The 11,943-nt window shown below is 56.1% G+C and overlaps 1 protein-coding gene across 1 annotated transcript; it reads right to left on the bottom strand.

Annotated features, from left to right (window-relative positions):
* Positions 1-223: 223 nt before the first annotated feature.
* TFAP4 (transcription factor AP-4 (activating enhancer binding protein 4)) lies at positions 224-11,943 on the bottom strand. The gene is made up of 7 exons (XM_008573825.1): positions 11,716-11,943; positions 4,805-4,970; positions 4,594-4,692; positions 3,990-4,160; positions 3,075-3,215; positions 2,366-2,521; positions 224-1,278 (listed from the first exon to the last, which is right to left on the bottom strand). The coding sequence occupies exons 1-7, from the start codon at positions 11,802-11,804 to the stop codon at positions 1,084-1,086; spliced, it is 1,017 nt and encodes a 338-aa protein (XP_008572047.1). The 5' UTR covers positions 11,805-11,943; the 3' UTR covers positions 224-1,083.

An 11,943-nucleotide genomic window follows, 5' to 3' on the forward strand; every position in this document is an offset into this window, starting at 1 on the left:
GGACTCATGAACACCTGTATCCTTTCTCCAGGAGTTAGGAACTTGCAGCTTGGCTGTTCATTCTCTCCTTGCACCACACCAAAAAGGAGCTGGGATCCACTCCCCACCCCACCCCAACACCATCTCCCATCTTTGCAGAATACCCAGCACCCCCTACTCTAGCCCAGGTATCCTTGCCCAGGTCCTCAGGAGAGCACACACCCAGGAGACACAGAATCTAAAAAACAAAGTACAAACTTTATTTTGTTTCTTTACAAAGGCACAGTGGCCTCTTGGTTTTTTTTCCCCCCACTTTCTTAACAAAATATAATAGCTTCTCCTTGAACACAAAGACCTCAAAATTGTAAAAAAAAAAAAAAAAAATGAAAAGAAAAACAAAACAGAAACAGAAACCAAAACCAAAACCAAAACCAAAAAAACCAACAACAAACAAAACAAAAAGAGACAAAGACATTTTGGGGCTTGGAGACGAGGAAACCCGGAGGGAGAGGTGGGGGCCGGGTGTTGGTGGAGAGTGGCTGATCCTGGTGCTGAGAAGGGGGGGAGGGGAGAAGGGCAGCAGCAAACCCCCACCCAGAAGCAACTAGACCCCCGGACCCCCAGAATGCCCCGACCCAGCCTGACCCCCCAACCCATGTAAGTGCTTAAAGGAGAAAGAAGAAAACCAAACAGAGCAGGGAAGGGGGATTAAAGACTTAGAGTCGCAGGGCTGGCTCTGGGGAGGAAAGAAATACCTTGGGGTTGTTTGATTTTCCCTGTTCTTAAAAACATGTTTAAATGAAAAAATGCTTTTTTGGCAGAGAGAGGCCAGGCACCTCAGTGTCAGCTTCCCCAGCCCCCCGGGCCGAGGCCCAGCCCTGGGGTCCCCATGCTCCCACACTGCTCTGTGCCATCCCAGCCCCGGGACCTAGGGTTGGGTGGCTTCGTTCAAAGGTCGACTTACAGTATTGAAAAGAGGTCATAAAAGAGACCCAAATGACATCGTAATTTTGTAAAAATTTCTCACTCATTCACCCACGTTTCTCCCTGTGGCTGCCCCGGCCCCCTCCAGCCCCCAGAAGGGACAGGAGGGCTGGGGGGTGGTCAGGGAAGCTCCCCATCCCCCGCCAGCTCCTCCCGGCTCTGGTCCATGGCGTCGCTGTCGGAGGCCTCTGAGTCGGAGGCGGTGTCGGAGGTGTGGGCCTCGGGGCAGCTGCGGACAGGCTTCACGATGACCGCTCGTCGCTGCTCCTCCTCCAGCTCCTGCTTTGCCTGGGTGCCCTCAATGTGCTGGATTGCCTGGACAGGACAGGCTGCTAAGGAGGCTTGGCCAGGGACACAAGGCCAGCCAGCCACTATCTCCCCACAAAACGTATACCCCAGAAATGCCATGGCAAAGCAGCAGGAAGGGCCTGCCGAGTCCAGAGGAAACAAATTTCAGAAAACCCCTCTGCTGAATTGAAAAACAACAGTCCCAGTGCCACTTAGAAATTACAAGCATCCACACACCAAGGTCAAGCGTTTGGATCCCCGAACTGGCCAGCTGCCAAGAAAAAAAAAAAAAGGACTGGCCAGCTAGCTCAGTTGGTTAGAGCACAGCCTTGTAACACCAAGGTCAAGGGTTCAGATTCCCATACCACCCAGCTGCCCCCCAAAAAAGCAATTATAAGCATCTTTTGTATATTCATACATTTTAAAAATCTGCCTATTCACTTATTAAAGGCCTTTGTTATTAATTGTATTACTCAGTTTCTTGAATAATATGTGTTTATGTGCAACTAAACATGTGGGTTTATGTGCAACTGAAGTTCTGAGAGGTTGCTGGGTTTTTTCTGTTTTGGCTTTTTTGGTTTGTTTGTTCATTCATTCATTTATTTATTATTTATTTATTTTTGATGTTGTTGGGTTCCCCCAAGGGGTCTTGTCCAAGACTGGGCATAGCTGTACCTTCAGGCGTGACCCACAGAACTGATAACCTAGTTTCTTCCTTGGCCATGGGAGGCATAACTATCACCCACTCTGCCACTGCCACCTCTGCCCCATCCCAGGTCCTGGAAGATGGAGATGAAAGTTCTGGACCAACCCAAGAGCTATATGCAGGAACTCTGGAACCAGAGAGCTCGGGTAGGTAGCAAAAGAGCCCTTCACAAACCCCATGTCAGGGAAGGATCATGGTCTTCCAGGCCATCCCCTCCCACTGGCCTGGTGGGCCCTGCCCAGCTCTGTCCCCTCATGTTCTCCACCCACCCGGACTTCCAGACCTCTACCCTCTCCAACTCAAGCCGTAGCTTGCTCCCCTTCCGTCCCTTGTTTTCTAATCTCCTCTAAAGAGCCTGTTTCCAGAGGACCCCCACAAACTGCCCCTTCACCGAGCCCAGGTACCTACCTGTACGATGGTGTCCAGATTTTGCCGGGATGTGGAAACAGAGTTTATGACCGAGGAAGGGCCCATGGTGACAACGTTGATGTGGTGGGAGGGAGGGGGAGGCGGTGCCGGCACGATCACCGTGGGGTGGTGGGTGGGGGCTGGAGTGGGCAGGAGCTGAAAGACAGAAGCCCTCAGTCTTTCTCTCAAGGGTTCCCCTGGCCTGTCCACCTCCCCTGCTCATGGGGGCTGGCCAGTTTATAATGCCCCCACCCCCTCTTATATTAAGAAATGAAGACAAAGCAGCCGGGAAGAGGCTTCCAGCCACCCAAGGTCCCGTGGCCTCTTCAATTTCTAGTGCCAAGCATGCAGTTCAACATCTAATGTAGTTCGTCAAAAGAACAGACTCTAGATTTAGATAGCCAGGATTCAGATCCCTGACCCAAATCACCTGGGATCTTGGACATGTTATTTAACCTTTCTGTGCCTTCATTTCCTCATCAGTAAAATAGGAGCAGTAACAGTTCCAGCCTCAAAGAGCTGATACAGGAACTCAGTGCAATAATGTGCACGAGATAGCCGGGAAAGTGGAAACCGGAAACTGCTCAGGGAATGCCTGGGTCATTCCGAATTAGGCTGAGTCACCCCTGCTGGACATTCAGAGGCACGATGTTGAGCCTGAAGAGCCCCAGCGGCAGCCTGGGTAGCTGCTCCCTGGCACCCTGCTCACCTGAGTCCGCAGGTGCTGCTGTTCCCGCTCCAGCTTCTCTTGGTGCAGCAGCCGCACCTGTTCCTGCTGCTGCTGCAACTGCACCTGCTGCGCGATCACCTTGAGCTTTTCCGGGTACATGTGGGCCTCCAGTGAGCGCACCTAGAGAGGCACAGCAGCCTTGTGCTCAGGGACAGGGCAGGACCACACCCCGCTCTATCAGTCGCAAAGGTGGTCATTCCCTCCAGCTAAAAACCCTAGCGCAGGGAGTGTCCCCCTCAGGGTAGACAGTAAAGTCTTTACACAGTCGGCCAGAGCCCCCCACATGCCATGTTCCCAGCGGCCGCCCACAGGCCTTTGTCTATGCTTGGCCTGGAGCACCCCTCTCCCCTCTTTGCCTTGTTAACTGTGACACTTGACCTCCCACTTCCACGAAGAAGCCGTGGGGTGCCCCCTAGAGAACCAGGCCAAATTCCCTCCTGAAGCCACAGCTTTCTTTTTATTTATTTATTTATTTATTTTAAAAAACGATGACCTGTAAAGGGATCTTAACCTTTGACTTGGTGTTGTCAGCACCACTTTCTCCCAAGTGAGCCACGGGCCGGCCCTGCAGCTTTCTTTTTAAATCACGGTGGCATTTTTACAACATGAGATCCCTTGACTGATCTCCCCGACCCCCATGCAGACCATAACCCGCAGGACAGGGACCTCTGGCTTGCTCCCCACTCCTCGGCCTCGCACAGAGCAGAGGCTCCTGTAAATAGGACTGTATTTCAAAAAGTTCACGGAAAGGTAAAATTAAAACATAATACGCATCTTTCCATGAGCTTTATGAAGACACCTCCTACCTGCTACACAGAAGTCAGAGGGGGACCCCCACATCCCACCCTCTGCGCCGCTGCACAGCACGCACCCAGCCGGCAGGGCACCCCTCACCTGCTCCTCCAGCATCATGCGCACCGAGCGCTCCTTGTCCAGCTGCTGCCGCAGCTCGATCATCTCCCGCCGCAGGTCCTCTGCCTTCTCGTCCTCCCAGATGTCCGGGGAGCCGATGCCCTCGTCCTTGTCTTCTGCCCGCCGCCGCTTAGGGGACGAGCCACTCAGCTCCTGGAGATCCCAAGGAGCCGATGAGTGTGCCTGACACCCACGTACCACCACCACCACTACCACCACGGAGGTCGGGGGCGCTCCAACAAACACAGCCACCAAAGCTGTCCAGCAAGGGTGGACCCGCACTATGGAGCCCATTCTGCAAATCCAATAAACCGACCAAATGCCAGAAAGGGAAGCAGAATGGACTTGCTTTCCAGAAGTCGCCTGGTTCCTTCCGGAGCCCGCTCCACTACACTTGACAGATGGGGAAACTGAGGCCCAGGCAGGAAGGCAAGTGCCTGAAGTAGGCGGGTCAGTGGGCAAGATGGGACCTGCGGCCACATGTGAGTTCCAGGTCAGAGGTTGGTTCCCAGCCGTTTCCATGTGGGGGAGAGGGAGCCAGGAGGAGGGCAGGGTTCCAGGTGAGGAAGGCCTCCACCAGGGGTACCTGGATGAAGCGCTTGAGCTGTGTGTTCTGCTGCAGGAGCCTGGTCTTCTCCTGCTCCAGGGAGAAGATGTACTCCGCTGTCTGCTGGAGAATGGCTGCCTGAGGGCGAGAGGGACTGAGAGTCAGGCTGGCCAGGTTTAGGGAAGCTCCCTTCCTTCTTCCTGCCCCAGCCTGCCACCTCCTGCAGGAAGTCCTCCCTGCCCTCACCCACCTTGCTGAGCTTCTCTCCATCTGTGTGGGGGATGAGGGTCTTGAGGGACTGGAAGCCTGCATTGATGCTTTGCATGCGCCTGCGCTCGTTGCTGTTGGCGATCTCCCTCCGAATTCGCCGCTCCTGGTCCCGCTGAGTCTCAGGGGTCAGTGGAATGTTGGCAAGGCTGCCAGGGAGGACAGAGACAGGCTCAGGCTAGGCGCCCTCTGTACCCCACTCCCACTGGGCCCCTGTCTTTATAATTCATCTCCAGAGGACCTCCAGTGTAGCTTGCATCCCTCCCCCGCTGCAGAAGATGCCTACACTGGCAGATCACCCCTGGATGGTGTTGGAGGGGTGCTCTCTAGGACTCCCAGGTAGACTGAACCAACTGGCTAGGGGCAAGGGCAGCCTGCTCAGAGCCCAGCACCTCGCTGGCTTCCTTTGTGAGGACAGGTCTCTCCTTCAGAACAGAGGTTCCCAGCCATGTGTGGATATCAGAAACACCCAGGAGCTTGAAAGCCATGCTGACGCCGGGTGCCGCCCCAGCATCTGGCTAGAAGGTCTGGGTGGGGCCCAGAAACCTGCATGGCTATTCCCTGTGATTCTGATGCAGGTGGATCCCAGATGACAATGGAGTGCACCCGGGCCACCTCCTCGAGAGTCTCAGGCTTTGTCATCCCAGGACTGAGGAAGACGTTCCTCTCTCCTTCCCAGCCCCAGCACCCCTAGGCTAAGACTTCACAGAAGACAAGACAGGTGCCACTCACTCCACAAAAGGGACACCAGGTCAACAACCCCTGGGGACAGTTCTCCCCCAAGCCCACTCAGTCCAAGAGGCAGACCTGCACCTGTGCCACAGGCTCCCAGCATGCCATGACACCATCACTGCATGTTGCAGTAGTGGCCAGTGGGGTTGGGGGAGAAAGCAGCCAGGGAAAGGGGGTGAGGCTGTGGGCCGAGAGGCGTTGGCGGGAGGCAAAGACGGCAGCGGAGCCTGTGGGCCCAGCGCCACTGCTCCCAAGAGGTGGGCCTGTGTGTGGCCTGGAGGAGGCATGCCTCCCTTCCCAGCCCTCCCCTGCAACTCCCCCCACCCTGGCCTGATGGCTTCCAGATGCTGGGTTCCCAGCAGAGGCCGCTGGCCCCACCCAAAGCCACAGCCCCAGCTTCTTCCTGAGGGGCCCTCCTGGGGTGACCTGCTCCAGGCCTGGGCCAAGAGAGCTCACGCCCCTGGTCTAGGTAGCTCTTTTTCCATTGATGGCGAGAGTCTGGGGTCAGGGAGGTGCCCGGTCTAACTCTCTTGATGCGACCTGACCTCTGTGCCTATCCCCAGGCGGAAAGGAATTTGCATGGAAACCGAGGAAGGGAACACATCTCCAACAGCTGGAGACAGCCAAGGCCTTTCCTGGACCCACCCGGCCTGCCCCATCTGTCCCGCCTCAGCTCCCCCTAGACACATCCCTGCTCCCTCCTAGGCCAACAGAGAGGGTGGCCAGCTAGGAGTGGGCTGAGCGTAGGCTCCACATCAGCCCCCTCCTCCATCAGGACCCATTAGAGCTCAGAGTGGGGAGGGACATGGTTTGAGGGTCAGACAGCTGGATGTCCAGCTCCCCCACCCCGTGTCGGGGCCGGGTACCTGACTTCTCCCAGTTTCCCTGCCCCTGCAGTGAGAGTGACGGGGGCATCTGGAAGGAGGAAAGAAGACGGTGCTGGAAGAGGCCTGATGCGCAGCTGCCGGTCTGCCCTTGGAGGGGAGTCCAGGCTCCCAGGCTTGGCACTATCCTCAGACCACACTTCTGAGAAGCCAGCAGGCCGAGAACACGGACTGCTCTGCAGTGGATGGGTTAAAGCTGGGGGTCTTTGGGGACAGGAAGAGATGAGGAGAGATGTCCACAGGGAACCAAGCCATCAGGCAACTGCAGTCTGTGTGGGAACATCTCCATCCCCCAGGAAAGATGTGGGGAGAGCTGCCCGTTCACCCAGTCGCTGGGTCCCTCCTGGTGATGCCCAAAGGCCAGAGCTGACCAGGGGCTGGGGGTCAAAAAGGAGTCCGCATCCACCCTTGTGCCACCCTGAAAGCTGGCCCCCCAAAAAGACCTGAATTCCTCATATAATTTGCTAAAGATATGTGTTGCTAGAATTTTCTCATTTAATTGTCAAAATCTTATGAGTCAGGTGGACTGATGATTCCCATGTAAAGAAAAAGACACAGAGGCTGGGAAAAGGACCATCTACAGCAAGCAGTGGAGCTGGGACTTAAACCCTGACCCCTGGGCAGGTGTCAGGACACAGGGCGGAATGGGCTCTGCACCATCCCACAAAGCCAGTCGCCCCTGTAGTTATCCTATGGGCAAGGACCAAGCACTCGGTAAGCACTGTCATTGTGTCACTCTTCTTCACAGACCTCTTTTATACTTTTTCCTGTCTGATTCTCACGAAAACCCAGTGGGTGGCTGCAGTACCCTCCTCTTGCAATGAGGAACGTTGGGTCCTGGGAGGGGAAGTGACGTGCCCAAGATCAGGCAGCGTGACCAGGGCACAGCATGCACCTATGGATGCCAAAGCTCCCCATCCCACCTGCTGATAACACCCTCTGTCAACAGCTCACACACAGCCCACTGCCTAAAAGCAGCAGCAGCCTGGCAACTCCGAACACACGAGAAGGACCAGGCCCACAAGTGAAGTGACCTGCCCAAGGTCACACCTCACAGATGGGGAGAAGGCATCCTCCCGCACATTGCAGCCAAGTGCCACCAACTCATCTGCCCAAGAAACCTCAGCCCTGGAAAGCTGAACCTCAGCCTCTCCCTTCCTCCCAGGATGCCCACTAACTGGGGAGACCAAAGGAGACCACAGTACCCCAGGCTTGAAAGCCCCAGCCCCAAAGTGCCCAAAAGGAAGAGGCCCTCGGGCCCAGGCAGGGAGCAGGGGCCTCTGTTAGCTCCTCCTCTGCATCAGAAGCCACCAGCCTGGCTTCTCCAAATGTTCCATCATGACCCCAGCCCCTCCAAACCCATCAGCCCAGCCTCCTGGCTCGGGAACCAGCTGCTGGTTAACCTAGTGCTTAACCTAGACTTAAATCCAAGAAAACAGACTTCCCTCCAAAACTACAGTTCCTCATGGGAACTTGGGTGTGCCAAGACCCTCAGTTATAACTTACATAAGTATGGGCTGGCCAGTTAGCCCAGGTGGTTAGAGTGCAGCCTTATAATACCAAGGTCACAGATTTGGATCCCTGTACCAGCCACCAAAGAAATTTTTTTAATAACAACAACTTACCTAAATAGCCCTGGAAGTACCAACTGACAGAGCTGTTTAATAGAATGCATGCTAAGCAGGGGTTCTGACTGGTGAAGTGTGAGCTAACCAGGGGTTCTGATTGGTGGAGTGAGAGCTAACCAGAAATTCTTATTAGTGGAATGCAGGCTAACCAGGGGCTCTGATTGGTGGAATCGTGGCTAACCAAAGTTCTGATTGGTGGAATGCTGACCAACCATGGGTTCTGATTACTGAACCAGTGCTTCTTATGGATGAAGGATGGCTTCTTGGAATTTCCAGGTGACATTGCACTAGATAAAGTGGATTTTTCTGCAAATGCCTGAAAAGTTCCTTATAGCTCTTCCTGGGTTTTGCAGAAGTAAATTCACTAGGGTAAGTAACCACATGGTAAAAATCCCATTTCCTCCCTCCCCAGCAACTTCAGACTCCCCCAGGTAAGCAGTGAGGGTAGCCCGAGTATTGTTTCTCTCCCTCCCTGGGTTCCAAGACCAGAGCTGCCACCTCTATTACCACAGTACCCCCCGAAATCTGAGAATAACACTGGCATCCCAACCAGATGCTCGAGGGCAGAGAGCACGCTCTTCAAATCTAGATCCCTGACCCATACCTGTCCCTCCTGCCCAGCCCAAAGCCAAGTTTCCACCATCCCCTGACACCCCCTTACCCAGCTCCAGCCTCAAACTGGCCACTGGGAACTCTCATTTCACACTGCCCTGAAGTCACTCACACCCCCTAGTCACTTCACATCTACAAAGGTGGGAAAGTCCACATGGGGTTTCCCCCACACTCAAAAAGGGAGACCCTCCACCAGGGGTGCCCAAGGCGCTCTCTCACCGGGTCAGTCTGAGGCCCTCATCCATCCCTGCTGCTTCTGTACCAGCTACACTTTCCACTCCTACTGTCATCGCCAGCCTGCCACCTCTCCCCCCCATCTCATGCACAGGCTGTTCCCATCAGAAACATCCCTCCCTCTCCTCCCCACAGCTCCTCCAGCCCATCACAGGGAGTCAGCCCTGCACTGGGTTCAAGTGCAGACTCCAGCCTTGCCTCTTAATAGCCGTGGAACCCCAAGCCTAGCCCCTTCATCTCTCAAAGCCTCAGTTTCCCCCATCTGTAAAATGAGGATATACTGCCTCACTTCACAAGTTTGTGGTGAAGTTTAAAAGAGATCAAGAAAAAAGAGAGAGGTGTCCAGGTGAACCATGGATTTCATGGTCTTAACAAGACCCTTTAGCACCAGGAGACTGTGAGCTACTGAGGCCAGGAGCTGGATTTTGTTCATTGCTGTAGCCTCGGTCCTGGCATAAAGCTGGAGCTTTGCAAATACCCAATTTTCTCTAACTCCTTAGGGGAGCTTTTTTTAAGAGTTGACAAAGTTAAAGACCACCATGTATTTGCTTTTAATTGTCTGGATATCATTTTAACAGCTATCAAGCACTTTCCATATTTGTAACTAATCTTCACAGGTGCTCAGTTTTACAGATGCCAAAAGCCATTAGGCGATAGGTCCAAAACCTCACAGCTTGTGTGGGTGGCACTGTGCCCTACGGCCCCCGACCCCCTGTGGTAAGTTGGGAGACAGAAGAGAGAGGCAGGCAGAGCCCTGCTAGTCACTGAGGGATGGAGCAAAGTCTGCCAGCCTGAGACAACCCAGAGAAGCGAGTCCATCCAGCCAGAAGGTTCAGCCCAACCCACACACTCGAAACTGGACAGGCCTCCCATCTGCAGCCCCTGCTGAAAATGAATAACCCCTGAGGCCTCAACTCCACCCCCAGTGTTCAGCTGGCAACTGTCTCGAAGCGGGGCAGACTGAGGACGTCCCCATACCCAACCCTGGAGGGAGATCCGACCACCTCAAGCACTTGGCCTCCTCCAAAGGGGTGCTTGGGGAGGAAGAGAGTGAAGCCAGAGTCCTAAGGGCCCTGAGAGACTCAACCAAGGCCAAGATCAGGGGCCCAGACCATCCCCGGCAGCATGTGGAGCAACTCGACCCCACCTCCTCACTGTGAGCGTCCAGCAAGCAGCTAGGGGTAAGAGCAGTTTCATGTCCCAACCCCACCACCTGCTTAGCTGTGATCCCTTCCCCAGCCTCTGTGTCCTTGTCTTTATACGGAAATCATAAGGCAATTGGACCCCTAGTAAGACTATAACAATTCAATGAGAAAAGTCTAGAAAAGTGAGTCCCCAGAACCTATAAAAAGCTCAAGAATTTATTTTTACTTTTTGCCCTGAGCCCTCCAGGTGGGCCTTGTGGAAGGGCCGTCCAACCCATTATCTGGTCAGTCCATCCCTAGGTATTGACTCTGAACTTGAGAGTAGCGTTAAGGTGGGAGCCCTGGGGCAGGGGGGTGTGCGTATGCGTGTAGCAACCTTACCCCCAGGGAGGTTTCTGCAGCTCCAGGTGTCCACCAGCCTGGGCCACACCTCGAGGGCTCCTCCTCCCTCAGTCCCCGCCCTGCCTGCCTTGAGCGGCGGAGCACGTGGCCCTAACCCTGGGGAGCCATTTCGCTCCTGGAGCAGGAAAGGGGCCGCAGGTCTCAAACCTGTGCACGCTGGAGGACCGCCCTCCCTCACCGCCCCCCAACATCCCCGCCCTACAGGTCGTGTTCAGTAAGCAGTGATCGGCCCTAGTGATGGGAGTTCCGGGCACGTTCATTTTACCAAGTGTCCAGGGTGATTTCGGCTGCGGGTGGTCCGCGAACCCATCATCCTTTGGTAAAGGGTGGATCTGGAGCAACCCAGGGCCAAGCTTGCAAAGTGGCTTCTGGCGAGGGCTGCGGACCACCCGGTTGGGGGACCCGACGCTTTCGGTTTATGGCTGGCGAAAGGGGCGTGGGATGGGAAAGTTTGCAGAGGAGACCCACGCGCAGCGGGAAGCGGCCTCACGAGGCTAGGGACGGCCTGAGGTGCCCCCTGCCCAAAAGGCCTCCCCACTTGGCCTGCCTTGCCCCCTTCCTGCCCGCGGGGGCCAAGCTTTGTGCGGGGAAAGCGTGGCCCGGGAGCGCCTACAACTCCCACAATGCCGCACCCGCCGGGCACGGAGAACTACAGCTCCCGCGAGGCCGCGCGCGCGGAGGTCCGCCTACTCCAAAAGGGCTGCAGAGTCACGTCCAGGCCTCGCTAGTAAACAGCGCCCGGGAGCGGGCGGGCAAGCGAGCGAGCGAGCGAGNCCCCCGAGCCCGGAGCCGCGGCATGGCTGCATTGTATTCGCCCTCGCCGCGGCCCCACGCACGCCCTGGGTCGCCCAGACTCCCTTGGAGGGGGGTTCCCTGAGCGCGCGAGGAAGGAGGGAGAGGAAGGAAGCCACAGCGGGAGGGGGGAGGAGGAAGCGCGGGGGGGAAGGCCACCAGCACCAAGCATGGCCGGGACTGCTGCAGAACCACGTGGGTCTGTTTGCAATTTACAAACGTCGCTACTTGCCCGCCTGCAGCGGACAAAAGTGGCCGGGGCCGCTTGGGGCCCCCACGTTCCGAGGGAGGAGGGTCCCCGGGCAGCCCGAGCACGGCGCGCGGGGCTGCAGCCGCCCCGGCGGCTAAGAAAGGGGAGCGGGGTCGGCGGCGCGGGCCATGCGTGCGTACACGCGCGCCCGCCCGGGCGGGCTGGCCGGAGGCTGCAGTGGTAGGAAGGGGATGAGGGGGAGGAGGAGTACACACCTACAGAGCCCTCCTATCACTTCTTTCTCTGTTTTCCTGAAATGTTGCAAAGAGGGCACCTTCTGAGTGGGCACCATGAAATACTCCATAGCGATCGGCCCCACTCCTCTGCACGAGCCGGGTCCCGCCGTCCGCTGGAGAATGCAAGAGGGAAATCCGAATCAAAGGGCAGCGCCGGACGGAGGTGCAGAATCGGCCGGTCCCAGATGCTGGCGGCGGCGGCGGCGG

The sequence above is a fragment of the Galeopterus variegatus genome, unplaced genomic scaffold (assembly GCF_000696425.1).
Source record: "Galeopterus variegatus unplaced genomic scaffold, G_variegatus-3.0.2 Scaffold968, whole genome shotgun sequence".
Taxonomy (NCBI): Eukaryota; Metazoa; Chordata; class Mammalia; order Dermoptera; family Cynocephalidae; genus Galeopterus; species Galeopterus variegatus.

Excerpts from the sequence above, each read along its gene's own strand:
- TFAP4 (XM_008573825.1), bottom strand. The coding sequence starts at position 11,804 with ATGGAGTATTTCATGGTGCCCACTCAGAAGGTGCCCTCTTTGCAACAT. Across the intron at positions 4,971-11,715 it reads GTGATAGGAGGGCTCTGTAG|CCTTGCCAACATTCCACTGA; the intron begins GTGTGTACTCCT and ends CCTCCCTGGCAG. Across the intron at positions 3,216-3,989 it reads GCATGATGCTGGAGGAGCAG|GTGCGCTCACTGGAGGCCCA; the intron begins GTGAGGGGTGCC and ends GTGCCTCTCTAG.